The sequence below is a fragment of the Oryzias latipes genome, chromosome 15 (genome assembly GCF_053564925.1).
Source record: "Oryzias latipes strain Hd-rR chromosome 15, Olatipes_Hd-rR_3.1".
Classification (NCBI taxonomy): domain Eukaryota; kingdom Metazoa; phylum Chordata; class Actinopteri; order Beloniformes; family Adrianichthyidae; genus Oryzias; species Oryzias latipes.
Window position 1 is genome coordinate 21,067,805 of NC_136251.1, and position 26,789 is coordinate 21,094,593.

Sequence of the window (26,789 nt, forward strand, 5' to 3'; positions counted from 1 at the left end):
TGATGTCTGAGCCCTTCACACCTCATGTTGTTGCTGGCTGGAGGGACGGGGGTGTTTTCCAGGCCAGGGACAGCTTTTCTGACTTTACAAGTGCTCTCATTTTCTATATCAGGATCTCATATTAGGTCATGGGGGTTCTACGTGTTTCGATGCACGTTTTGTGGGCCAATTACTCAAGCTTTGAGATGTTCACCTTCCTCCACGGCCAAGATTGAAGGAAAAGCTGCAAATGGCTGTAATATCCTGTTGTGAACATAAACACTGTTTTGCTGCCAGCACTTCACTCCTTGTGTTGTAAAAACAATCCGTCCCATCACGTTATTTCTGCGACTTGCCTCGCTGGTGGCCAAAAATGAAGACAACAGAAACCTCAAGCCACAGCTTAGGGAGATAGACATCTATGGCTTAAGTGTTAAAGGTGGCAGGTGCTTTGAGTTTCTCTCGGCAGCTTGGACAAATATCAGACGTGATAGGAAATCCCAGGGAGGAACAACCTTTCCCGACCGGCGAGTTTATCTCTGTTTGCCTGCTTTACGAGGCCAGAGATATTTTCTCCTGATGTCACCTCCTCCGGTCATTGCAGGGTTACCAGTCAGATTCATTTCAAGCCTCGACTTCCTGTCATGTCATTCAGATCATAAAGGCAACATCAGAATAAAACAATCCATTTTTGCTTGAATTTATCTTTTTTTGCCTAAATATTAGTTATAGCATCATGCTTTAGTTCATAATCTTTAGAAAAATCAAAACATTTACTAAACCCAGTGCAGTTTCAAGTTAAAATTTTGGAATTTTAAGTGATAAAAAAAATACAAAAGAGAGGGATAATTAGTCTATTTTTGCTTTGGTGCCGTTATTGCTAGCTGGACTGAATTTGAGCTCATTCAATCCACAGTGGAAAAAAAACATTGTTTTGTATAAAATTAATTAAAATTTAAAAATTTAATAAATTTAAAATTATTGTATTATATTAAATTATTTTATTGTATTTATTAAATTATTAAACTTCCCATGATTAAAAAGGTTTTGTGCGATTTTAAAAGATCTGTAAATCTTAACTTTCAAAATAAAATCACTTACAAAACAACTTGTTTAGAATTTAAAGCCGTACTATTATTTTCCATGAATGTTTTTCTCTAGGGAAAAAAAATATGGTTGCACCTCATAAAGATTGAAAAGAATTAGGGGATATTTGTGGGTTAAAGCTGATGTAACTATGAATACTGACTTGGACAGCTGTTGGGCAGGGCTATAAAATCTAGTATACGAAGCCAAACTATATTTTCCAGACTAAACTGAGTTCTTTTGGCACCTTAGTTACATCAGTTTTGGTACCTGGGCAACATCTCAGTTAGAAAAAGAAATACACAAGATTAAGACATAAATCTCAAGGATGTAAGACCAGAACTTTTCCACTTACGGTTTAGGAAACCATAAGTTAACACTGTATGCTCTATAGGTATACATTTAAAATGATTCCTTTCTATAAAAAAAGCTATTTTGCAAAAATGGATATTTATAATGTTATTTTATCTGATTTGTTTTAAATCAAAAGCTACAAACTGTTTCAATTTCAACCTGATAAACAGGGGAAATTAAAAATGCATCCACCAACACAGCAGATAAAAGTTTTAAAGAGTGAGCTTCAAGAAAAAGATTCTGAAATGTGATGCAGGAAGTGGCTGGGGGGAGCGAGTGCTGCTTCTAAAGAGCATCTGGAAACTTTTGCTTATTTAGACTTCAGATCTTTCAAAGTGAAATATCTGCTGCAGAGAAATACATTTACAAAAAAGAGGAACACCAGGCCTTAATAAGCAGAAAAATAAGAACATGAATGTGAGTGTGGGTTGCAAATTTATTTCAAGTCCATTCCGTTACAAGAAAACCCATATAATGTTACTCCTTCACAAACAGCTCATTTAAGAAAAAATACAGATACGTAGAAAAATACATGCTGCTGTTAGAAGTCAAAGGTTGAGATTCAGTGTTTTAATTCAAACAACTTGCACACATATGCCAGAGAAGGTGGCTTTAAGTGTGGCAAGTTTTTCTTGAAGAGAGCTGGTAAAAGAAGCTTCCAAACAAAGGCACTTTTTTTCATGTTCTGAACTCTCCATAAAGCTTTTTGAGCCTACATTCAAACAAAAACATTTGCATGTGCGCACAAAGGTTGAGGAGGAGAAGGCGCAGCTAAGTCTTTCACAACGTTTCTTTGCTCGTCCCGGTTTCATCAATGCTCCATTTTCAAAGAGAAGCTAGATACAGGAGAGCTCAGCTACTGCTACAAACCTACAGACCTAAAGTGAATAGACTTAGGAAAGTTCCACAAGTAGAAAAGCCAGTGAGAGCTTAGATACGTTTTAAGACTGACCCTCAATGTTCCACTCCTGAGTTAAACCAAATAGCCAACACATAAAAACGACTAAGGCCACATCTATTGTGATTTAAACTTTAAGAATGTTCAGGCCAAAAGTGTCATTACAAATACACTTTCTAGTCCTTCCAACAGTTTTCCCCCCGCAAAATTGGTCTTTTTTTTCTTCTTCTCGCAATCCATGCCAACTGTCACTTCTTGGTACATCAAATGTAACTTTTCTATAAAATTACTCAAACTGCTTTTTCTATCTTCAGCAAAATTTTCAGTTTCTTTCAATCTGTTCAAGATCCAGCTCTCCTCCCAGCTGAAAAATGTCTCTCTGGATCCCGCAGTCACCCTTCCACAGGGCGTGCTTACTGTCCACAATGCAAACAGGAGAAGCGGGGCGTGAGTCCACGCTACAAGCAGAGTCGCTGTCCAGCTCCTCGTACGATGAATCCTCTTCCTCGTCATCTCCCGCTGCATCTTGGCACGCCTTTAACCCCAGTTCTGACACGGCTGTGAAGTCTGACTCAGATTGGCCGACGCCGTCAAAGGAGGGTGGGGGCAGGCTTGATTGGCAGCTGTCAGCCAACATGAACCCAGGGCAACTTAAACTCTGAAACGTCTGCAGCTTCTGAAGAGACAAGAGAAGAAAAACAAATGTTGGTTTGTGCATCTTCCTGCAGCACATGTTCACATCCTGACTTCACTGTAATGAGGCCAGAAAAAGCTACTGGGCCTGACAGGGGAATTCAGGGTTTTTTGTCTTCCAGAAAGAGGTTGGGTTTAGTTTTGGGCAGCTAAATGCTAGCTTTCCCTCATTAACCGCATGTGAACATGTAAACACGAGTATACGCAAAGCAAGAAGAAATGAACATACACAAAACTCTAAACAATCCGTGAGTCAGACAAACACTGAAATGTTTTGCAAACCACAGGAGGTATCGTTTGTCAGACTGAGCTCATTCATCACTGAATACCATGTTGAAACACATAACTAACCGAGCCCAGCGTTCCTTTTTTAAAGGCATTGTTGTTCACAGCGGTCAAGGAGTTTTTTAGTGATCTCCAGGGAGTGTCAGGTAGTCTTTACACAAACAAAAGGTTCAGCTTTTGCTCTTAAAACTTTCCTTTTAAAGACAAAATTTACAGGGAAGCTGCGTCCCTCTCTGCTTTCATGCTCTCCTACAGCCCTGACTTCCTCTTTGCAACAAAGGCAGGCAGCCGCAGAGCAGTGAAGGGGGTTAATGATCTCTCAAGTGCCCCCAGCAGCAGATGTTGTAGGTATGGAGGTGAATAGAGATGAGAGCCTCAGCTTACATGACAGACACCTCCTACGTTTCCCTAGCATGTGTTGAGATTTTGAATTTAGTGTTACAATGAGATGGGGTTTCTCCCTTGGAGAAGTTTCATTCTCGACCACTTACTTTCCTTGAGTTCATTAGGTCCAAAGAAAAAAACAAGAAGACTGAGTTGCAGGACTTTTAGCAGTTTAGCTTTATTAAGAAACGCTCAAAGCGATCACATCAGCACTGCGTGGCCTTCGCTGTAGTACCTAACCAGAGTGGAAAAGGGGATTTCTAAGCTCTAGCTCTCTCTGCTCAACACCCAGAATTACCCCACTACTAATTATCACAGCAGAGGAGGGGATGAAAGCACTAGAGAAAGGAGGGGGAGAGCCGCCTTCCCACAATATGCTTTCTATAAAATCTACTGTGGGGCTGGCTGGGTTTTGGGTGGGTGTGGTGGTGGGTTAGTGGAACAGGGTTGGATTTCTGCTATAGAACCAGTTTTGCCAGATGGCATGCACACATGCAAAAAATATAACTTAATCCACCACATATGGACTCCTGACCCTCATGCCGATTTGTAGAACATAACACACAAGCAGAATCAAGTCATATGCTGGATCACAAGTCAGGAGTCTTTGGCTGTCTTTGGGCATTTAGTAACACGTTTTCTTCAGATTTGTACCATGTGATGACTAAAGTAAACATTTTAAAGACTGGTGCATTGGTCCAATAAACTAAACAGCTGTCTGACTGAAAAACTGGACATCCAAAATGTTTCCATGATTTGCTTTGGAGGATATAAGCAGGTGAAATTCTTAAAGAACCCTCTCCAGTCAAAAACATGATTTATTTGTTTGTTTTTAAGATCTTTTTGTGGCCTTTTTTCTCATAATGAAGGAAATATACTAAGACAATTAAGTTTACAATTACATTTCTGAGAATTTCTTTGTCCAAATCGTTGAGAATCAGAAGCAGACAAAAAAATGCTGTTTGAAAAAGAGTGTATTTGTTATGTAGAAACGACACTGGGCGGGCCACAAGCTCCCTGCTCCGCTCCATTCTGATGCATCCACTTGCAGACAAATAGATCTGTGTACATCTTCATTTTCCTCGTCTGAGCTGGAATCTGGTTTGAAATTGTATGGATAGTTGGATAGCTCCATTTTTGTTGCACCGGTAATGTTAGGTTGGGGTTGTGAGGGGCTGTCAGCTAGTGAGAGAGTCCTAGAAAACAATACAGGGTTTTCTTTTGGCTTAAAATGCCATAATCAAAACTAAAAGATCACTGGGAATGTTTTTACAATAGATTAAAAGATGATTGAATATTAAATTGAGAAATATATATATATATATATATATATATATATATATATATATATATATATATATATATATATATATATATATATATATATATATATATATATATATATATATATATATATATATATATATATATATATATATATATATATATATTATCTATATATATAATCTATATATAGATTATTTTCTAAGATAAAAAATTTCTAAGTTTAGATTTTTTTTTGGTCTTGGTTCCTCTTTCATTTAATATACACTATTGTGTTTGTAGGGGAGCTCAGGAGGGACAATTCAATCTGTGAATCTAGAGAGAACATGTCAATATTTTTTTAATTAAGACTGCATTATCTTATATTACCTGCTTATTAATTAAAATGCACTACATGCAAAGAGACCTTACAAATGCTCCCAAGGTGATTCAAACAAACAACACCCTGCTAAAAGGCAAATTAAAGTCTTGCTGTGAGATGACTAAAATCATACATACACAATCTTTTCACCCAGAGTATCCGCTAACTTGCATTTCTGCACAAAATCAAGAAAGAGACCAACAAATCTCCTAAAATCAGACACCAGAAGCTACTACCATTGAAAAGACAAGCGAGGTGTCAGAAAAAATATAAAATGTAAATCATTTTGACAGTCAAATGAGCTCCCAGCATGCCTGTGCATTAATTGTACGCTGTTCCACCTGAGTGCCTCTGCACAGATCTGTGCATACTGCAGGACCTGCATGTAGAGCAAATTCCCAGCTTTTTCAGAAACTGTTACAGTTGCTAGTTCATAAAAATGAAGAGTTTTTATGATATATTTCTATATCCTCATTATTTACAGTTCAGACATACGAAAGGTTACACCATGTCACTTTACAAAGTGGTAAGACACAGCTCTAGACACCAACCTAGATATTCCCGTATGCTTGTTGGGCTTGACACCCAGCTATGATCACCATGTCTGCCATCCCAGGAATGGAGAGAGACAGAGAAAAAGAGGAAGAGAGCAGCAGCAGGAACTTGGGCCAAAGTGAAGATATTAATAGAGAAGGGGTGAAAAGCCTGTCTGCCAGCTTCACTATAAAAATAATCCTCCTTTCTTAATCCAGCTGCTGTTTTCTCCACAGCACAGATCAGTTGTTCAGCACGCCCCCTTTTACCACCTGTACCTTTAACACACCAGGGCTGTCAATGTTTTTCTGAATGTGCAACAGTCCAACTAAAGTTATCAAATGACAGATGACCTTGTATAGGACATTTCCTGAAAAGCACAGTAAAAGTAGGATCAACAATCATTCAATGGGTGACCTACACCCATGAGATAACGCTCTTCATCCGACCATTCTCTCCGCCCATGAAACGAAGGAAAAAATAACGTGGTGCCAAGGTGGAAGGACAGCCAGGGGTAAAAAGGAGACCGTGGAGAGAGCAGAGGGATGAAACACACAGCTAACAGGAGGGAATTCGGGGTGCAGTGGGATGTCAACCCTAAAGGTGGTCAAGTTATAAACAATTAGTACTGTATGTATCCCCAGAATTCACACTCCCATCCTTTGACGCAGTTGGGTAATCCAAAAACCAAACGACGCCACGTTCCTCTGAGAAAACACACCTCTGGGAATTCTGAAGTTAGGTTAAACATGTTACTACCCATTTCAGAAAGCTGTTTGCCTTTTGGCTCTGAATCCAGTTTCGCCATTACTTCACCGAGACAGATTACTCTTACACACATTTACACAACTCCCCAGGTTTCCATGAAATAAGTATAATGTTTAAACTGACAGTCTAAAGCCGACCCAACACTGAACTCAATTTTGTGTTTGTTTAAAGCAGCAGCATTGTCCAGTGCAGTTAGACTGACACAGCAACCTTCATAAACGATGAGACTATTTTTTTAATTATTATTTTACAATGTGCGAGAATAAAAGCTGGCTTAAAAGATATGTTTATGTCTTAAAAATAAAAAATGATCTGATGAAAATGGTGATTTTGGTGTTTTTAACATGTTCTTGTGGGATTTTTCTGACGAGGACATAACTAAAACAATTTAAGCCTTAAAACTGCATTTCTGAGTATTTCCAGCTGGAAAAAGAGCATATTTGTGATGTAGTAACTAGCTCTCGAGCTTTCGGGAACATGGAAGGAAAGAGGGGCGGGGTTTATTCATGCCAATGCTCCTGCCCACAGTTCAAAGGTGAATTTCTAATGAACTCCTGCCACTTTGCAGAAACAGTTTTTTATTATTATTATTGGCTAGAAAAGGCAGTCATAGTCAAAAGACCACTGAGATCAAATATTATTGGAATCTGTCTTTAAATGGGCTGTTTGATGTTGAAACCCATTTATGGCATCAATAAAAAGTTTTAGTAATAGTTGCTGTTATAATCAATCATTCTTTGTATATTAACATTGGAGTCTATGTAAAGTGGAGTGGCTTTCCAAAAAAACACTGAACTGGACTGGAAGGGTTTGCACGTTGCTTCAGCTTTAAAGTTTGGCACACAATCGCTTACAGACAAATGATGGGAGAATCAAGTGTCGAAACAGTGATTTCAACATCACTTTTATGTTTTCGCACAAGTTCAGCTCAAGGTTTATCTGATTTTTCTCAAGAAAACACAAGAGTTAGTTAGAAAATTAACACTACCTCACAAAAAAAGACCTTTACATTTAAAACATTCAAATTTTTAGCCTAAACACCAATAAAAACGAGACTTTCAAATAACTTAAACACCAACTTACTCTGGAAGAAAAGAAAAGGAATCAGTGGTTTTAATGAAAATTCTTTCTAAATCAAGTGAAACAGTTGTTGGTATGGATTGTGATCATCGCATTATTACTCCCAACTAGGAATGATTCAGTAATTACTTTCATTCTTCTGTAACCTGCAAAGATTTTTTTTGTTCCACCCCCCCCCCCCTTTTTTTCAGACGGTTTGATAGCACAACTGTCAAAACACCTTTGTAACGCAAAGCAATTATGTGAATTTACAGCCGTCGCCTGAAAGATTCTAGTCCTGCTTGTTGAAGACCTTGCTGCAAACCACCTATTAGTTTAGACTGATTAATGGCAAAAGCACATCAGCTCTCACTTGAATCCATAAATGTGACTTCAATTATACTGCAGTGTTACTCTCCTCATGCTTCAGTTACAGAGAAACTGAAAATACAAATGCTATTTGACCTGCACAACTTCACTTATTTCAACAATGCTGCTGTCAGCCAGGCCCATCTGTAAAAATCACAGCATTTTGAAAATCAACAATAAGTTGCAACAGACAAAGCTAACACAAGTCACAGTAAAATTAGCTACAAGACAGAGTGTGCGCTTGCGTGTGTTAAGTGTAATCAGTGTGCTTGATTTCCCCCTCTTAGCAGCTGGCATGACTAGAGGAAACATGCCTGGTAGGCTCCATTACCCAGGCCTACTTGATCCAGCCTGGCTGAGTCCTAAGGGTGCCTGGCTGGGAACGCAAATGTTTTTGGAAAAGGAAGGGAGGGTAGGTGGATAAACTGATGATACTTTCTAATAAGGGAACAGGAAACAGACCAAAAACAAAACAAAACAGCATGACGTGAGGATTTATACAAAAAGTAAAGCTTAACTATTGCAAATGTGTTAAGGAAAACAAAGTTAATTGGACACATATGTTATGAAGTGTGAGTCACTGCATGATGTACAGTGTTTTTATATCACTATTAATGAAATAGTTTGAATTTGTGAACCCAAGTGAGTTTTTTCCATGCAGTCTATAAAAAATGCTTCTCCTGTTTTAGTTTAAATTAAGGTGAAAGGGTCTTCCACAGCTTTTCTGACCGTACCAAAATAGCAATCACGGTTTGATATGGGAAAGAATGGTAGGTACCATGTATCAAAAATATTTCCCTACATTTAACTCCTTTTGTTTGTTTAACTTCTTGATGGCAAACAAAAATAAAACAAAATAAGAAGAAACTCTACCAGAGTTGAAGGGAAGCAAAATGAACAGAAAATGTGCATAAGAAGAGAGGAGTTTGGATGGTCTATTTACCCAACAGAGTTAATGAAATGTCAAACCAGAGCAGGGCTTGCTAGAGCGTATAGCTAGGCAGTATGACCGAACATGAGGAATGTTTCTTTAGAGAGCAGCTCTTCGTGAGCTGAAGAGGGGAAGCCTAAGACTGCTTAGCCCTGAAGCCCGGGACTGACGATCCAGAAAACTCCCTTCAGCTCGGTTGAATCAACTTCCCATCAGTCTTAAAGAGATTCGTGACATTGTTATGTCTGGCAAGCTCTTGAACTTCTCCTGTAGCTAAATAACAAGTAGGGATTTTGTGTTTCAAGAGGTGAAGGGGATGCTAGACTCTGAAACTGTTAAACTAGGGAGAATACACTCACTGAATTCAGTCAAAGCTTGTGTGTGCCTGTCTGCACATGACATTTCAAGCTAACCTGAGTCATCTTTGCCAAGTCCAGGGAGGGACGCTGCTCCTGGGCATCCTCTGGTCTTCTGCGCTTCATACCAATCTTTCTGTCATTAAGCACGCAGGGCTGGGACCTGCTCCGACTCAGACATCCCTTCCCTGCTGCTCCCTTTCCAACTCGCCTCCCCAACTCAGGGGTGGAGTCTGGAGAGCTGGTCTCTGACATTTCTTCACTCTGAAGCTCTGTCAGGCTGATTTGCTCCTGGGATAAGGATAGAGGCCTGAGAGAAATGTGACTAAAGGAGTGGTGACGGTGGTGTGAAGAAGGCGAAGTGGGGGAGACTGGAGAGGCAGTGAATTGTGGATGGGGCGGCAGCTGCTGGTTGAAGAACGGCAGGTCCAGGATTCCATCTGAAGGGAGGCTGGAGCGGGAGGGCAAACTGAAGCTGGAACTACGCTGCATGGCGGGAAAGTGGCACCCTCCTCCTCTGACGCTTCCTCCACTGTAGCACCTACGTTTCTCCACTGCCATCCACACTCTGGAGCCTTGGGGCCTCCAAGATGAGCGGAACCCCCCAAATTCATCAGAGAATGAGAGGGAGCGACACTGGCGTTTACTTGGTGGGGCTGCAGGAGTTTGGCCTGTGGCTGTAGTGGTATATTGCGAAGTGGTGGACGTCTTGTGGGCGCTGATCATGCCACTATTGCCCAGACTCAGACCTCTTATTAAACTGGTAATGGTGGTGCTGCCTGCCTCATTGGACCAGTGCTGGCTCCCTGGCTCATGCATCGCATCCCACAGGCTCTCCAGACTGGAATCCTCCTGACATGAAGCTCTCTGCTGGATTGCAAAGTTTTTCCCTGAGTCCAGCCATCTATCTGACTCTGAAACAATCCAAACATACAGAGTTGTACAAATTAGCAAAGAAAGAAATAGATATGTTGCTGCAAGAGGTAACATTTAAAATGACCACACCACATTTCTGAAAAGATAAAAATCCATCCAGCAAAAAATTACAGCTGGAAAACACATAATTTAAGTTCTCTAACAGCTCAAGATAAGAAGCTGAGTGGCTAGGATTTGGAATAAAATAACATCTTGATGGTATAAGATCACATCACACTCCTGGATACTATTCTCCATACTTGACATGTTAAAAAAAGAAGTAAAAAGCACTGTTTGGGGAAATTAAATACAACAGAAACTTGACATTACTGTAAGACAAACTAGACTAATTGAGAATTAGCTAAAGCACAAAAATATACTTTTTAAAATTAAGATGCACAGGCGGCATCTAACAAGGTACAGAAATTATGAAAAGCAATGCTAATGGAAGGATAAATATTGGAAAAATACTGTGATATTACAACATTTCCCTTTAAAATGAAAAGACCAATGAATGATTTTGTTGTAGCAATAAAACAGCATTGATTCTTTTTATGGAACCACGACTGTTAAAAGTAATCTGATTTAGTTAGATTATTGCAATTATTATTGAAAGTTGCAGCATTTTTACCGCCTGTGTTCATGTAGTTTTATATAATATGAAATCTGGGACTAATGCAGAACTATTTGTGGTCTTGGTGTTTTATTTACAAAACTGGAGTATTAGTAGTTAGTACTTACAACAGTACATCTGTAGAAGTGGGAATTCATTACTGCATCTTTAAAAAGAGCTAAAGGGAATTGTTGACACATGCCACAGCATATTCAATTACAGTTTATTCCCATGAGAGAGCTGTGCAACGTTCTGTGGATGCAGGTGCACCTTTATCATGAGAAGGCAATGAGTGACAGATGGAGAAGGGAGAAGTGAAATATTGAGCACCACAGAGTAGATAAACAACAAAACAATTCAAGGGGTGAGTGGCTTTTTAGCTTAGAAAAGGCATTAAGGCTGCTTGAAAAGATATATGCAGACGACAGCATCATTTTGGGTGGAATATGAAAGTAACTCACCCACAGCTCCACAGGAGAGAAGAGTTGTCCCTCTGCTCATGGTGTGGAGCTCACTCTGCAAAGAAGCAAAAAGAAAAGGAGAAAAGATAAACCTTTCAGAATAAGGTCATTGCTTCAAATCCTCTTCATTTTTCAACAGCAAAGAAAATGTTTTTCTAGGGATTAATCTCTCAGATTCCATTGCGTGCCGACTATTAAGCAAAAAAGCCAGTAAAATGAACATTTGTAAGCTGGAGAGACAGGTCATTTGTAAAAGGCAAAACAATCAAAAAAGTAGTGGTTAAAAAAAGCTAAAATGTCCACAAATAAATGAAAACCATACTTTGTTATACTAAGAATAGGAAGAAGCTCCTCCTGTTAATGCTTGGTAAATACGTAGTTTGTCATTGGCAAACTATCCTGGCAAAGACAGACTCAAACAACGTCACAGTTCATATTGAGAAAAGGTTATTTGTAGACTGCTGCTGTATTTCCACACCTTCCCATTCTCCGACTCCACCCGCTGGGACAGGGTGGTGGTGGCTGGCCGCATAAAGGACAAGCCTAAAATGTGACAAGTGATTTGACTCACCTTAAAGTTATTATCACAATATTTAATCCCAAACAAATGAGCCATAGATTCCAAAACAAAGAGTAATGAGCTGCAGAGGGGTAAATGGCCAAATTAGATGGTAGCTTTGCACTAATGCCGCCAGTCCGGCAGCACATTTGAATTAGCATGCTTATGTTATGTTATTGGTCTGGGGTGGAGTGTGACCTATTTATAATAAATGGGAGAAGATAAAAGCGTTAGGGGAACTTTACATTCTCACGTTTTTATAAGGTTGACAGCTGGTTAAAATGAAAACTAATCATTTGTGCAGTGAGAATAGTGCAGCGAAACCAAACTCAAATGCAAATGTTCTGTTGTTTAGTTTTAAAAAACTAAGAATGCATAAAGGTTTCTATTGCCATTCAAAAATTATGCATCATGCAGCTACAATCGGTTTGAGATTTTTTCTACTTTTTCCTCTGTTGAAACAGAAAGTGTGCTGGAATGCCTTAGGTTAGTATGTCATGCCTTCTTTTCAGAAATGAAGGCACTTCCTTCAAAGTTTGAGGTGTTAACAGAGCATTGTTAAAAACTCAAAACCCCACAACCCGATAATGAGCTTTCATCTAGACATGAACATTATGGAGGAATTGTGTTCGTTTCATCAAGACAAAACAATTAGGAACATCCTTCTCAATTCTGGTCTTGCATGTTCACCGACCTTGTTTGTCTATGCAACTATTTAAACAATAATTGATGACATTACTGCTTTGTGCCGAACTAAAAAGAACAAGCTTTTCTTACCAGCCAACTCTCGATACTCTTGGATGTTACATCATTGACACTCTTCTTCTTTTCCAGTGTTTTGGAAGAAATGATCACCATGGTAACAAGCAGCTCTGCTCCGGGATGTTCATGTATAGAAAAAGGTCAGGAGTGGCCATTTTATTCCAGGGTGTAAGGCAGATAGTGCATTTTGGCAACGCAGGTAAGCAGTTGGTGGCCTCCCATCTGAAGAGCAGTGCTGACGAAGGCCGTGGAGGTAGAGGGGTGTCTTTCAATACTTCATCTCTGGAAAAAAAAAAAGAGTTACTATATTAAAAACCTATTTTAATCCCAAGTTTAGTAGCAAAGATGAGTCTACAAAAAGTTTATAATGAGAAGGAGTTTTATGCCTTCCATGCCATCTGTTCAACCTTTAACTGCCTGACACTTGAAGGAACACAACCAATTAGATATCAGTACAGCTTCACACCCACAAGGCTCTGGCTTGATCAAACCAAACATTAACAGTACATTTCCTCATCTTGTTGATGATGAAACTTCTCCTGCCAGACAATAAAATGCACCAAACGTTTGGAAAACCAAGGAGGCAAAGTTTAGTTCATCCAGAAAAGAAAACATCATTTAAACCATTGGAAACATGCAGAGAAAAAAAACGAACATAAATCAAGACGTGGTTGCCAGCACTCATGGGTAAGACAAAATACCACTAAATAAAACTTTTGGAGAAAGAAATGTTTGGCAGATGACGCCTATTTTGCTATATTCTGCTTTTTTTGGTGCTACAAACTTAAACTTACTGAAGAAAATTATATGCAGTCAGAAAAAAGAGCTGGAGAGACTTCACCCAAACCCTTTAATTAATAATCCACCAAGCACTCTTACATCACACAAAAAAACACACTGCTGTCAAGGTATAGATCCTGTAGGCCAATGAAAAGTTTCTGTGGAAGAGTGACACAAGGCTAATGAATTCACCAGACATGCTATGTAAAGGCCTGCCTGTGTAACATGTGGTTTTGTGTTAACAGAGGGCTGTTGGATTTAACATGCTATGGTGCAAGGGCTTGCACTGGGTATGAAATTGGCTTTGTGGAATTGTAATTGGAGCACACCAGCAAGAAAAGAAAACATACAGCAGGGCTGGGTTAAACTGTTTTATCTCCCTGTAGTTCAAGTAGTTATTTCACAATGTCATCTCTGTCCCGTTTCTCCTGCCCAGCCTCATGACTTTATAGATTATAAATGTTTTATGTAGACCTGCTCTGAACCAACTACAAGCATATGACTCCTATTATCTTCATTTATGCGAGAGAGTCAGTGGAGCAACACTGAGGCTCTGCGAGGAAGAGAAGCTGGTATTGTAGGTGAGAACTGGTGAAGAAGAGAAAGCTTTCAGTGATGAGTTTAAAAGATTGCTTCACTGATTAGGACTGATGTTGGTTCTGGTGGGGCAGCGTTTGTGTGAAAGTCTGCAATAATCAGAACGGTGACTAAAAAGTTCAACGCTCATATTTCACAATGCTCTTTAAATGCTGTTCATCCTGGGCTGACACAGCACCTTGTTGTGCCATTAGATGTGCTGTATATGCTGGCTGCTTATGCTAACCTACAGTTGTGTGTGGTGACTGGCAAATAAGGTCATGGGAGAGGGATGAAAAGGGTGTCAATTCAACCCTGGAGCCACATTTACTTAATGTGGCTCCAGGGTTTGATGGGGTAACCAAAGCTTCATGGACAAAAATCACTGATTTCTTGCATAAGGACTGTTACTGCTCAGAGCAAACCTTCATCTCTGCAAAATTGAAAGTATTATTATTATTTTTTTGTCCATAGAATGCCTCAGGTTTGGTGAATCATTTTTCTGACTTCACCAATTAGGTGGATTAAGTTTTCTTAAGCTGTCACAGGCCTGTTTCTACATTTTTCCTCAGAAAGGTTGGTTGGAATGCTTGCTTTATTTCCTATTGACATTCTGCAGAAAGGCTTCAAGATGTCTAATGGTGAATAAGACCACATTCAGATTACGGTATTTGAAAAGCTAATGTTTTTATAAAGTATACAAAATGTACAGACATGTTACAGAGCAACTCACTTTGTCAAAAAAGAAAACAGTTTGACACAACTTTTGAAATGAAACCACACCATCATGAATAAAACCTCCGAAATAACCATGAATAAAATGGTCAGCAACGAATCCACCACTTAATTGAATAGGAAATAAAATAACATGTTAGGGGTCAAATTTCAATCACAATTACAGCCTTCAACGGGTTCCAACAGGTCAGACAGAGAGACTATTGTTATTTAAACTGCCCCATTCCAGAGGGGTATGGACAGGGTATATTTTATGCTTTGCTTTTCAACCAAACGTGGCAACCCATGCTGAATTTGCAAAAATGCAAATACAGCAAGAACAAAAACGGACTTTTGTAACAAAAGCAAGAGTTCTTGGTCAAAGATTTACAGCTCATGACAACCAAACAGCACTCTTGCACCAAGTGCTGCCTCTTCCTATTCTATAGGATAACAGAGTCAAACACAAGATAGATGGAACAAAAGGACTACAGCAAAATGGTTTTGAAAGAAGGGAACCGGGGTGTTTAAGGGGTTCAGTCAACGTACATAACACAGCCGTAACGACACACTGTCACAGAACCATAGAAGGGACATGTTTTGTCCCGTCTATGGAAAATAGTTTGAGACTACTAACCTTGGAAACAAACTAGCTACTTATAGCTACTTGAACTAGCAGTAGGTAGTTCTACAATGTGTTGATTCACAAAAAGTTCACCAGATCCTGGTGAAGTACGAAGCATTAAACAGAGAGTGATTTGTCAGGAATTGTGTTTGATCCATAGTTAGACTCATCTAATTTGAACCCTTTCTTTTGCACACCTGCTTCAAAAATTACTATATTTCTTGGTGTACTTTCTTTTCACAATATAAATGTCTCTGAATTTGAAATCAGTGGAGGGCTGAAATCAAAGGAAACCTAGGTTTCCTGGGCTGCAGACAGGAGCTCTTGGCTCACTTTCAGCGGCTTGCATGGGGGATGGGGGGCAAAAGAAAGGGCAGCTAAGATAATATGGCTTTTTGCCCAGGCAGTGATTTGTACAGGCAGATGAATGAGAGTCTATTTAGCCCCCCCTGAGGTTTTGTGATGGGGTGTTTGGTGTCCATCACCAATTGGCTCTGGTTTCTGCATACTTGTCCAGAGTGAGTCTGGTGTCAAGACTTTGATCAGTGGCTGCAGTTGAAAGAAAGAAGGGGGAAAAAAAGATCTACACAAGTTAAACAAAGAAGAGCAAACAAATACAGAATTGGTGGCAAATTTGTCCCAAATATTTCTATATATTATTTGTCTTATTGCTTAAAAATAACCTCTATGAGTCAAATCCCAATTTTTTCCCCTATCTCTCTTGGAGAGGTAGGGTTGTTCAAAATAGATTTTTTAAGGGCAGACCATCACGGCAGAGGAATACCGAGCCCTCTGCTGCAAGAAGAAGCAATTCTCTTCATGTGCATGTGTTCTGATGCACAAAAAGTTTACATCTAAATGTAAATAATGATTTTTTTGTTTTAGCATTAAAGTTATAAAACGGACATTTGTGTGTATTCCCAAGCGCTAGCAGCTCCACGCTAATGTAGCTGACCCGCGACTATTGATGACATCATTGAGTGGGAGTAACGTCCGAATTCGAAGACACTATTTTTCCATAACTCTCTGTTTGGAGTGCTAAATGTAAGAGTAGGGAGAAGCCGTAGGGGAAGAATTTGGATTTGGCCTATGCTTGATGAGATCCATGATGTCCCTTCAAACCAATTGAGAAGACACCGATCCTTTATACAGGAATGACAAACAAATGTTCACAATCCTGATAATCGGATTTGATATATTTTTCTAGCCAGTAGTAAAAAGAAGACTTGTTCTTAGCTAAATTTGTATCACTAATTGTTAATTCAAGATAAAGATCGAGCCAACCCACTCTAGGATAATGTGCGTCAGGTTGTAAAAGTGTCTAAGACATACCATTGAGTCCTTTGGCTATCACCCTAGCACCCACTGAAAAAAGGACATTGGCCAAAACAGCACACCATCACATCATTACATTTTCACAAGTACACAAACAATGAAGTGTTCACTCCCAAAGAGTTTTACATTGTTAGTCGTTAAAGGTCTGGTCTTCTTTTGAAGATGCCATTGTATTTTGTACTAACTACAGGGACCATTAACCTCTGCATAGAGACAGCCAGCTCACAAAAATGTAGGAGTCCGTTTTAATTTATTCAACTTTGAAAACCTGTAGTCACAACAAAGCTGGTACTTCAACCTGCCAGTATAATCAGTACTGGTTTGAGTTGCAGCTTTTTTGGCTTAACAAGAAGATAAGTGGTTCATGTAAGCTCACTTCCCTTTGCAATGTGAGGGTTCTGCTTCCCTTGTGGTTACACTTCGCTGTTGAACTGGGTGTGTGGAGTGTGCTGACTTCATTATCAAATACACAAACAGAGAAAGCCCCAAGTTATATCTACAAAGCATTGTGACATTTTGGTAACTTTACATGCATTGCACCAGAGCTCACCCTTTCAATAAACCAAGCAAAGAAAAAATGAAGGCGCAGTCATAATGTTACAGTCGCACATCCGTTTTATAGAATGTGACAAGTGTAAAGACATTATTTGAAACGTACCAACGAACCCAGCATAGGGAATGTAGTTCTAAATGATCTGCAGTATTGTTTCACCAATAACTTAAATATTTTTTGTGCGCCATCAGTGGCAGAAAAAGCTCATAGTTGTCAAAGTAAAAATTACAGATAAATTAGATGCTAAAAAATGTTTTGGAAAATTATCATTTTGAGCTTTAAAAAAGGGAATCTTTTTTGATCATCTTGCATTACTGCATCCAGGACGAAACCAAAGGTGTTTTTAAAGTCCCACTCTGATCAGCGTTTGATCTATTGTAAAAGCGTTCCCAGTGGTCTTTTTATTATGATTATGCCATTTATAGACAAAATCAAAATATCTGTGTCATTTTCTAGGACATAGTCTCTGCAGAGCAACAGGAGTTCATCAGAAATTCACCTCTGATTTGTTGGCACAGAGTAAGCCTGCCCTTCATTTCACATCATCAATTTGAATACACTCGTCCCTGCTAACTTACAGCCCCCCACACCTCCAACCTAACATTACCAGCGCAACAAAAATGGCGAGCAATACCAGAGCTATCCAGCCGTAGAGTTTTGACCTAGATGCCAGTTTGGACAAGAAAAACCAAGACGTTAATGGATATATTTGTCTGCAAGTGGATGCATCGGAATGCAGCAGAGAGGGGAGCCTGGCCTGCCAAGTGTAGCTTTTACGTAACAACTACAAACTTTTTCAAATGGCATTTTTTTTCATCTGCTGCTAATTCAGAACAATTTGATTAAAGAAAAATACTCAGATAAGCAGTTTTAATATTGATTTACTTTATGTGTTTCCACCATCACGAAAAAAATGTCACAAGAACACGTTGAAAACACCAAAAACACGATTATTTATTAGTCTCTCAACTAATTCCGTGGACAGCCAGTTCATGCTCACAAAGACTTTAAAAACACAATACCAAATGGCTCAAAAGGCCAATTTGCAGTGCATGCAGGGGAATTAAGCATTTGCATCCTTGAAAAAGAAGCATCGCGGGCTCACACTCATAGATGCAGGAGTTCAAGGGGGACGCTGATAAAAAGTGAATTTGCGGTTGTTTCTAGAAAATTCAAGATATGAACAAATATTTTTCTAACTTTTCCTGACCATACAGACAGGCCATTTTTCCTCTCTGCCTTAGTTTATCTTAAAAATGCCAGTCAAGTTCCTTTTACCCTAAAAGCCTAAACAATCCCACATTCCTTTTGCCTCTTTTTGGTCTGAAATACATGTGGAGTGTTTGAACCTTTAAAAAAAAATCCAGAAAAATCAGAAATCTTGGAAGCATTTAGAATGCTATCCCCAAATATCTGAATTGTCGGCAAATCATTCCCTGAATGATTATTTTTCATTTGAAACAGCCTTTCTAAGCTTTCATTGTACTCCAGTGTACTTCAGAAAACAGCAGCAAAGTAGGCCAAAGTATATATGAGTTGAATAAGTAGCTATAGCAACCAAACACCAACAGAGGTCAACAGTGACAACCAGCCAGGGCAGCAAGGGCAGACGTCACCAGCCTTGTCAAGACTAAAGTCAGCTCATCATTTTCTTATCAGGAAGCATGCTTGTTTACCAAGCTACAGCAGCCAACAGGAAACTTGCAAAGCACAAACATAGTACAGATTTTCTACTGAGACAACCTGAAATTAATACAGGGTCCCCCCCCCCCCCCCCCCCGTGTCTCAGGCCAGGAATTAGTTAAGTGAAATCGTTAGAGGTTTGACAGACATTGGATCAGGTGTTTAAGTTTGAGTAAATTAAGATATGGGGCCCCCTGCCCCTTGGAGTAACCCCTGCATGCCACAGCTCTTTATACATCAGGTAACCCACTAATTACACTCACCCCCCCCCCCCCCCCCCCACAATCAGTCACTGTTTCTTCCATTACCCATGAGTGCCTGAGCTGTTCTAACAAAATAACCAGAGCTCTAACCCATCAGGAATACATTACACCAGGGTTTAAAGTGTTGTGTGGAATCACTTTTGTTTCCTGCAACTGGTCAGTTCAATAATGAGGTGACCCACTCTTTACGCTACACAAGCAAGCGGTGTTTAAAAAAACGGTGTTTTTTAACTTGTATGGAACAATCCAGAATATTTTTGGTCATTCAACACCCCACATTGAGTGTATATGAGATGAGAATGCATGGATGAGAGGATGTTAAAAGGAAAACCATGCAGCATTCCATTAGTCCATTCATTCATTCATTCATGACAGCAATCAGTTATGTTCAGCATATTAAAGATCCATCTGACTGCTCAGAATAGCTTTCATCTAGGCGGAAACACAAGATTTCAAACCAAGCTGATGCTTTCTACACACTGGATTTCAGTTTGGTTGTGAAAGCTGGTAGCTGTCACCAAATGGGTTCCACATCATTTCATGTCGGTGTTTTTTCCTGGAGTGTGGAATAACCTGCAGGCAAATGTAAAACCTGTACGTAAAACACGCCCAGTGTACAAATGGGGGTTAGTCATGTCATCTAAAAAGTGGGCTCTCTTTGTGCAAGTAGGCCTTTCAGTTCAGACTTCCTCTGCAACCAAGCCCAAGCTTGTAATGAACACAGTAACTGTCATGAGTCTCTTGAATAAAGTAGTAAGCTTTAGAACTTGACTTTCAACATTTTGATTTGCTAGTCTATTGTTTATCTAAAGGGGGCAGTAAGAATTAGAAAAAAATCATTTTTCTTCATTTCTTTTTAAATCCAGGCTGAGAATGGAGGAGAACGACACTTTTACCGGTACCTGTTTTACATAAGCTGTCATTTTTATTTATTTTATGTTTTAACTGTTTACATTTTTATTGTAAATGTAATTTATTGTTCCCTTCTAGGCAGGACTCCTTGGAAAAAAGAGATTATTAATCTCAATGGGACATTTCCTGGGTAAATTAAGGTTAAATAAAAATAAATAAGTTAAAGTCAGTTAAGATTATTTTTAAAACATATCCCTGCAATCCGTTTTCTGCAAGTTACTACAAAGAAAGCAATTTTCCATTGACTCAAAAATAATAACTTTAAATCTAAAACAAACCTTTTTACACTACCGTATATAAATAAATAGGCTGTTTTGTTTTAAAATAGGTGAACTAAACTTGACTTTTTTTTCCAACTAAATCCTGTTTTCAGAATGTTATTGAGATGGGTGAACTCCACTGAACCCCCTTCAAGTTTCATTTATAATGTGGAGAATCCATCAGTTCATGTCAGAGATTACCCATCTAGTGTATTGCAGTTTATGAATATGACTAAAGCCTTTAGGTTTAGGTTTAAAAACCTTTTCAAATATGAAAACATGTTCCACATTCTGAATCAGAAAAAAATATATTTTGTCAATGTACCAAAACGGGGTTCAATTGAAAACAAATATCATGTTAATATCAGTTAATACAATACATAGATTGTCATTTAGTGTTATTTTTTCATAGTTGAAAACTATTTGTTTTTTAAAACATTAACATTTTTATTAATGCAAGTTTGCTTTTAGATAATTTTAAAATGCCAGTGATAACCAATAATATCAGTAATATCCATTCATGCTAATGTTCCTCATTTCTATCCATTGACAGTACTTGGGTTTCCCTGTTTTACTGCAAAGTCTGATCTTATCTAACATGGGGCAAAAGAAGTCAAAGGAATAAGAGAGTTAAAAATACAAGTTGTTTGTACAATGCAATACAACAAAACTAAACTAGAGAAAAAAGAATTAAAATTGTTTTGCATTGTTGTAATCAAAATGGAAATAAACCTAAATGCTCGAATCAAATGACAGTAAACGGTGGTAAATGTGTGTCAGCCGCAGTTGTGATCAAAAGATAAATGAAGGTGATCTTGGCTTGTCAAGCATGATACTTTATAGTCCAATAGATCCATTTTACTAGTCAGCATGCAGGCTGGGAAAAAAACCACTATCTCCGGTCACATCAAACTGTGTTCCAGACTGATGTTCATGTCTTGGTCAGAAGAGCAAAAGCTTGAAGCGATGCTTTATTATTAAATATGCTAAACAACTATCGTAAAGATGCTGTCACACCAAAACTGTGTTAGATAAAAAAAAAAAGAAGTTTCAGACTTTCAAATTCTTCTGGTCTTTTGGTGATTTTTGGTGTTTTTGTCTAAGATCAAGTTCCGCATTTTTTTCAAGGTTAACTGTAAAATATCTGATGTCCTTGGGGGAGTGGGGGTGTTTTCTTGTCAGTAAAAAAGCATGTTCTTAAAATAAATGAGATTCTACTTTCAAAAAGAGGTACCAGCCAAAGCTTTCAGTTCTCTTTTTCAAAGGTATAAGTAGCTCTCTACACAAAAGCTAACAAAAGTATTTATGAAGGAAAACGTTTGGGATTTTAAAGAGTTTTTTTTAAACAAAGAAAATGATGAGAGAATATGGGCTGTTAAAATAGAAATCATCTTGGACGGTATATTTGGATTATATTAAGAGTCAGATGGCAACTCCAGACAATTCCTCACTATCAACAATTAAAAACACAATAGTGGGATGTGGCAATGGGAGTATTTCTATTGCATCCCACAATGCTTTTCATCTTTGGAGTCTGGTCTTTTTTTTTTTTTTTGGGGGGGGGGGGGGTCTTTTTGGTGTATGTGAGAATCCCTCTTTTCTTTTCAGATGAAGGTCTTTAGCGTTGTGGGTGATGAGACCCCAGACTTTCAAATCGATCATATCAGTGAGGTAGGAATACTTTTTTTTTAATTGAATAAAAGGAGGATGGCAGCAATGAATGTTTTTTGCATTTAAAGGAAGGAAAAGTGGCAAAAAAAAACAGTTTTTGAACGTCTGAAGCAGAACCCTTAAAGCCTACAGGTCACAGAGGAGAAAAAAAAAGTTTAGGATATGAATAGAGACTACTATAGAGGCCCAGACAGCCATGTCTAACAATCCTGCCCTGGCAGCTTTGCATAATGCCACAGCCCAGACGACAAGGAAGAACGAAAGAAAGAGAGCTGCAGGATAAAAGAAACATAAATAATAGTGCAAAAACATATGACAAGTGCAACAGAAATGTACAGACAGGCATACAACAAGAAAGTGAGTTGGGTGAAAGTGGCAGCATGTGTGTCAGTGTTTGGACTGAGCACCAGGGTCACACACACACACACACACACACACACACACACACCCACACACACACACACACACACACACACACACACACACATATAGCCAATGAATGGAGCAGGGGCTTTCTCAGCGCGCAGGCAGGCACACAGCTGCCCGATGACAGAATGGAGTTCTAATAGGGCCTTTTGCCTGCAACACAAAGGCATTGCAAATGTGTGCGTCTTAAGCACACACTGGGGCACAGAGCGTTCCCTTTTAAAAGTCCTCCGCTCTTAATTGCCCCCATAAATTATGGCTATAACATGTCCAAAACAAGCCAACAGTGCAATAGTGCCAAATTTGTTGTTAAGTACAAGTGCAGCACATTAGGTTGTGCTTCATATAAGTCATTACCGACAACTGTGGACAAAAATCTGTCTGTGCAATAAAGGGACCAATAAAACTTCCACTTTATAGTTTATGACCTATTCTTTAGCCATCTATTAATTATAGATTTCAAGATAAAATGCCAAACTTGAAAACTACCAAAAGCAAAAAAAATTTTTAAAAATCCCTTTTTTATCATTTATGTTAAAGAATTTACATCATCAGCTACATAGAGAGAAAGAATCTTGCCGCTTCACATGACAGATTCTAAAAGATCTTAAACGCTTGTTCACAACAAGCTGTGACATTCCACAAGTGGTTTATTTTGGAAATTGAAGCAAGATGCAGTATCACAATCCTCCCATCAAGAAATGAGGCCAGCAGAAATGCCCGACAGGGAGCTAACCAGTATTTGAGAGGCAAACCCCTATCAACATCCCCTATGTAATTACACTCTGGAGCTAACATGCGATAAAAATCTTTGCCTGACTCTCTGCTTCATATCTATCCAGAACTTTTGGCTACACTTTTGCATTTGCGGGGGCACTGGCTGAGCAGGATACTTGAAGCGGCAGCAGTAACATTTCCTGTTGTGCAGACCAAATTAGCCAGTGGGTCGAGGACGACCACTTTTGTTACCATCAAAAACAAAAGCAAAAGACAAACAAAAAAAAGAGTTCCAGGTATTTCCGATTTGAGTACCCTGGTATCCGTACCAGTTCTCTGTAGTATCGTATTTACAGTATCCACAAGGATCAACCATCTTGTGGTAATGAGCAGGCCAAAACAAAAGCAGCAACTTTTACTTCCTAACCCACAAAAATAAAGGAAACAGCGCTGACAAAAAGAGGGTTCTTTGAGTTGCAGTGCTTTGAGTTGTTAGCTTGGACTGTGAACTAACACCGCAATAAAGAAATTGAAAAGTGACCCGGTTTGAGCCGACCCACATCTATTTCAGTCAATGATTTGTTGTAGGAGCCCTCTTTCTTATCATTCTACAGTTTCAACTGTAACTTTTGAATGCATGGCTGCCATGTAGCCACAACAACCAACGGCTCCAAGGATTTTGACGTTTTGCTGATGAAGCAGAAACATAACTGGGTTAAGTACTCATCTTTTTGGACATAAAAGGGGGGAGAAAAATTAAACTAGAAAACTAGAAACCCACACAAATTATTAATCCAAAAATGAGGAGATGAGGAGATTGAAAAGACACATTGAAAGGCATGCAGATGAAAGTGCTCCAGCCTCATTTATACTCCTCACACAGGCTGTGGTGAGGGGGGGGGGCTATGTCAACACATGCTGCAAAGCAACCACACTGACTTTCCACATACAGGTACTGTCTCTGCTGCTTCAGTTCCATGGCATTGGCTCAGATGAAACCAGCTTTGTTGCCTCAGCCTGTCATTTAACTCATTGGAAGCTACATTTTAAGCATAAAACTTTGCCATAGATTTAGTCACTAAACTCAGATGGAGTTGTTCTTAAATCTATAGGAAACATATAAAAGATCCTATACTTTATTAGTTACTTTGTTATAGTTTGGCCTAAACAATAAATAACAAACAATGCATATACATATCTATTTTTATTATTATTATTTTTGTTTCTAAAAGTAACATGTCTCAAAAGTAAAGTAAGCATGAACAATGCTATCTATTCTATAGCAGCTAGAAACTAAGAAAACAAAGTTAGGCATGTCTGAACACGGTTCTAGTATTAGTATTTACCAGCCTGGAAACATACTACCTGGCCAGCACATTTTGTTTGCAGGTTAGGTCATCTTCGATAGAGGCAAAAAAGTATTCAAAATAAAACTCACAAAAGTTTCTCGCAGTTGCCAGTTTGGCGTCTCCAGCACAAGACTGAAGAGGACTACTGCTAAAGTGAGCTGCGTCGCTGAGTTCAGCTTTGATTGTAGGAAAATGCTCGTACACATACACACACATGAACTGAGCCAAAGGAGGGGGGCAAAAAAAAAAGAAACCAAAGTGACTGCAACATGTGTAAAGGAATGACAGCAGTATATTAGAGTAAAATTTATTTTTAAAGTCACATAATAGTTTAAAAAATAATAACGTTCATATTGTTGAGTTACTACGTAGCAAGGTTTCGTGACATGATATAACTCACCCCTTCCAATATGGTATGGTCCGACATGATCCTGCCCTCTCAAGCATTTTTCTCATGCGCTAGCTAATTACTATGTATTTCATTCATGTTCAGGGCGACTGCATGGGAGGTCTTACTGAATTCAAATCAAATTAATTTACTACGGTTCCCAACTTTCAATGTTCGTCATATTTTGCTCAAAAAATACATTTGGAAAAAGTTCAACAATATCAGTTTTATAAAATAATTTGAGAGGATATGAAAAGTGCTATGTATGAAAAACCTCACCAATACAGCCATACACACATTACATTACATTGCATTAGGCTAATGTGTTTCCAGAGTGATGAAGGGAAAATTTAAATATTTGCAATGTCACACGTGAGAGGATAGGAAAGCCATTCGTGCTGGTGTGCATTAATATATATATATATATATATACATATATATATATATATATATATATATATATATATATATATATATATATATATATATATATATATATATATATATATATATATATATATATATATATATTCCCTTCATTCGTGCTGGTGTGCATATATATATATATATATATATATATATATATATATATATATATATATATATATATATATATATATATATATATATATATATATATATATATATATATATATATATATATATATTTTTTTTTTTTAAAGAGTGCCAAAACTATGAAAATGTACACCACTGCTGGATTGAACCCATCAGGGACTTTGCTTTTAGGATTAGTGGTAAGTTAAAGCAAAACAGATCTTGAATTGAGTCTAAAAATGCATCGTTGCCTAACATTAGTTATGGTGCACTGGGGGTTCTGTCCCCTTTTTCTCATCTACTTTTACCCACCTTCTCTTATCTAATTCTAGATTATTATTCATCATTTAGTTTTCCATGCCTCTATTTGGTGCAGTGTGATTCATGTATTGTCCCTCTTTCCCTCTGCCCTCCGAGTGAGTGGGAGTGCTTCCAGATTCCAGTTGGCTCATCCGTACTCCTGTACCTGACCCTGTACCTCGTCACTGGCTCGCCTCTGCTCCTGCTCCTACACCTTGCTGTGGATCCTTTCTCCAGCTCGACTCGCCATCCCCCCAACTCCATCTGGCTGAATCTCGTCTGCTGGACTTTTATATATGTAGTTGTAGATTTAGATAAGTTAATTCTTCTCTAAGAGTTCTGGTAAATCGCCTGTCCGTCCTGGGGGAGGATCTCTCCTTCATGTGGACACCCCTGAGGTTTCTTCGTTTTTTACGGAATCCGTTTTTTTTAGGAGTTTTTCCTTACCGCGAAGGAGGGTCTAAGGGCAGGGATGCCAGTTTAGTTTAGTCTGTTAAAGTTTTAGTATTATCCTATTGAATTCTATGTATTCATGATCCTTTGATTTTATGTTTTACTTTTTCAATTACCGATTCGAAGCCCATCGAGATGACTGTTGTTGTGAACTTGGGCTGTACAAATAAAATTGAATTGCATTGAATTAACATTAGATCCAATTTAACTGTTGTAAAAAAGAAACAGCCAGATCTGTAAAAAAATTCAGAAGTAAAAAGTATAACTGCACAAAAATCAGGGTTTTTTTTTTTAACTTTTGAAAAGGTTTTCTAAATTACTTATTTACTTACTTATTTTACAAACATGATTTTTTAGAGAGATCTTTCAAAATATCTAAATTACAACACAGATCAGACTAATACCAACAACGGTACTTTTTTCTACATTTTAACATCTATTATAAATTAATTGTCAGATTTGAAGGTGCGATTTCATAAGATTATTGAAGCATCTTTACAACAGTGACTCTGCATCTTGACAGAGGTAAAAAAGAAGACATTCTTGTGAGCCGAAGCTCAGTAAATAACATTTCATGG

At 38.4% G+C, this 26,789-nt stretch overlaps 1 protein-coding gene across 2 annotated transcripts; it reads right to left on the reverse strand.

Moving 5' to 3' along the window:
- Positions 1 to 1,835: 1,835 nt before the first annotated feature.
- On the reverse strand, positions 1,836 to 24,735 carry LOC101167893 (protein FAM53B-like). Of its 2 annotated transcripts, none has more exons than XM_004077076.4 (5): positions 24,605 to 24,735; positions 12,667 to 12,933; positions 11,331 to 11,385; positions 9,399 to 10,255; positions 1,836 to 2,993 (listed from the first exon to the last, which is right to left on the reverse strand). In XM_004077076.4, the coding sequence occupies exons 2-5, from the start codon at positions 12,745 to 12,747 to the stop codon at positions 2,640 to 2,642; spliced, it is 1,347 nt and encodes a 448-aa protein (XP_004077124.1). In that variant the 5' UTR covers positions 12,748 to 12,933; positions 24,605 to 24,735; the 3' UTR covers positions 1,836 to 2,639. The 2 variants fall into 2 exon arrangements, with proteins under 2 accessions (XP_004077124.1, XP_011482680.1); XM_011484378.4 differs by having other exon boundaries at positions 24,532 to 24,677.
- Between the last annotated feature and the right edge of the window lie 2,054 nt (positions 24,736 to 26,789).